The sequence below is a fragment of the Cyprinodon variegatus genome, unplaced genomic scaffold, assembly GCF_000732505.1.
Source record: "Cyprinodon variegatus isolate N-32 unplaced genomic scaffold, C_variegatus-1.0 Scaffold750, whole genome shotgun sequence".
NCBI classification, from domain to species: domain Eukaryota; kingdom Metazoa; phylum Chordata; class Actinopteri; order Cyprinodontiformes; family Cyprinodontidae; genus Cyprinodon; species Cyprinodon variegatus.
In genome coordinates, this window is record NW_015151203.1 from 36,993 (window position 1) to 39,012 (window position 2,020).

General features: G+C 37.6%; 1 protein-coding gene across 1 annotated transcript in view; it reads left to right on the forward strand.

Annotated features, from left to right (window-relative positions):
- The window catches only part of LOC107098132 (mitogen-activated protein kinase kinase kinase kinase 2-like), a 24,530-nt gene that overhangs the window by 13,834 nt on the left and 8,676 nt on the right, over window positions 1-2,020 (forward strand). Inside the window, exons 6-7 of the mRNA XM_015395617.1 lie at window positions 138-196; window positions 282-328. Of these exons, the coding sequence (XP_015251103.1) occupies window positions 138-196; window positions 282-328 (106 nt within the window). The remainder of the gene's footprint in view (window positions 1-137; window positions 197-281; window positions 329-2,020) is intronic.

Below are 2,020 nucleotides of genomic sequence, written 5' to 3' on the forward strand. Positions count from 1 at the left end.
CAGGATGCAGTTCTTCAAACACAGACATCGATTTCAAACAGATGGTATCAGCCGATACTGCACAGCCAGGTATCAGGGCCAAAATGGCACTGAATAAAAACTTCTGAATCGAATTGACTCCATGTTCTTTTTTGCAGTCGACCAGATAAAGTTTGGACGGCCAGTGAGGAAAGTCACAGAGCCTTACCCTGACCTGGTAATGCCTCCTGATACTCCTGCTACAGATGACGTGTTTTTTTAAAGTTCATTAATGTGACTGAAAGCCGTGTTTCTGTCAGCAGGGCTCCTATGATGACTGGAGTCTGTCTGGAGACGAAGATAATTCACAGTAAGTTTCCTTCTTCTCCTGATCTCCTGGGATGTGAGGTCAGACCAGGACTATGCAGCTGTGACCTTTAAAACCGACGCAGAATCACTGCTTACTCTTAAATATAAAGATAAAAATCCTGCAGATATTGATCAATTTTTCATTGAATATCTGCTCTTAACTTGTGCTGAAGAACGACCTTAAAGGTTCCACTAATGTTTTTTATTAAGGGTGCACCGATGGCTGTTTTCTGGCCGATTACCTATATTGCAAAAGCCTGACCATCTCAATTCTCACTTTGTCAAAAACTGCCCTGCTAAAACTACCCAGAAATAAATAAAATTTCCCTAAATTAAATGTATTTACTCTTAAATTGAGGAAGTAAATGCGATGATCTACCAATGGGATGATTATTTTTACTCTTAAAATACGATAATTAGATGAAATACACTTGAAATAAGACAATACGACTGATTTTTCTTATTGTAAATGTAAATTGTCTTGTTCCATTTGCAGTGTCTTACTTACATCCTCAATTCAATGAAAATGCATTTATTTTAAGAAAAATTGACTTACTTAGATTTCTATTTTTTGCAGTGTGATCATTTTAACACACCTGCACTCTTCAATTTAATTCAGTTTATTTTGATAGCGCTAAATCACTAGCCTAGCAAACTAGCCCCACCAAAATCATTTTTACCTGCAGAGGTCTAGCCTCGATCGATGCCCCAGGCCCTAGAACTGGCGAGCCAATCACAACGCAGAGATGTGTTTTGAATGTCTTGATGCAAAGTGGGCGGGGTTTGGAGGGCGGGGACAACAAGTTGCGCGACGCTGGAGAAGCACAACGAGGAAGATGGCAACAACTGTTGAACAGTAGCATGATGCACTGCAGCAGCAGCAGCTTCCAATGGAGCGCCCCATTAAAAGTTCTCTTTCTGTTTTTCAATAAAAGTACGTTTTAAGATCATTTGAGGCGAGAATATTATACTTTAAAGCGTCACTATATGGTCCATTTATCGATTTAATTCATAACTTAAAAAAAACTATTTCCAAAGTTGAGAGGGCCGCGGCAACTTGCTCAGAGGCTAACAGTAGCCAGGGCTAACGTTAGCCCGTCTGCAACAGGGTCTTATCTGCACTTCAAGTAGAAGTTTCTTAAATTAAGTGTATTTACCTTTAATATGAGGAGGTAAATAAGATGATCTACCGATGGAATGAGGATTTTAGTTATAAAGTAATTAGAGAATATGCACTTTTTTCTTATTTTAAATATAATTTGTTGGAAAAGTGTCTCATTTTCCTCCTCAATGCAAGAAAGAAAAGATTAACCGTCAGACTAATATCCTCCTTATATATCTGTCATCTGCAGCCGTAGTTATAGGAGCCACTATAGAAGCTCTGCAGGTTGCAGAGGAATCCTTTGAAAAACAACAAAAAAGTGGATCTTTTTAACAAATGAAAACAAATTTTCTTGCATCGATTTTTATTTATTAATTTTTTTTTTGGTCTCTTTTAGCCACTGACAACATTTCCGTGTTCTAAAAATGTTTTATTTTGCTGGACTGATGAAAGAGCGTCTCTTTGGACGTTGCAGATCACTGGCTTTGACTGAAGACTTTTAAAACAGATGAAAAAACTGGATTTCCTCTGAATATAAAAATAAATATATCACTGGGAGAAGGATGATGCTCAATAACTTATTAGAATTAA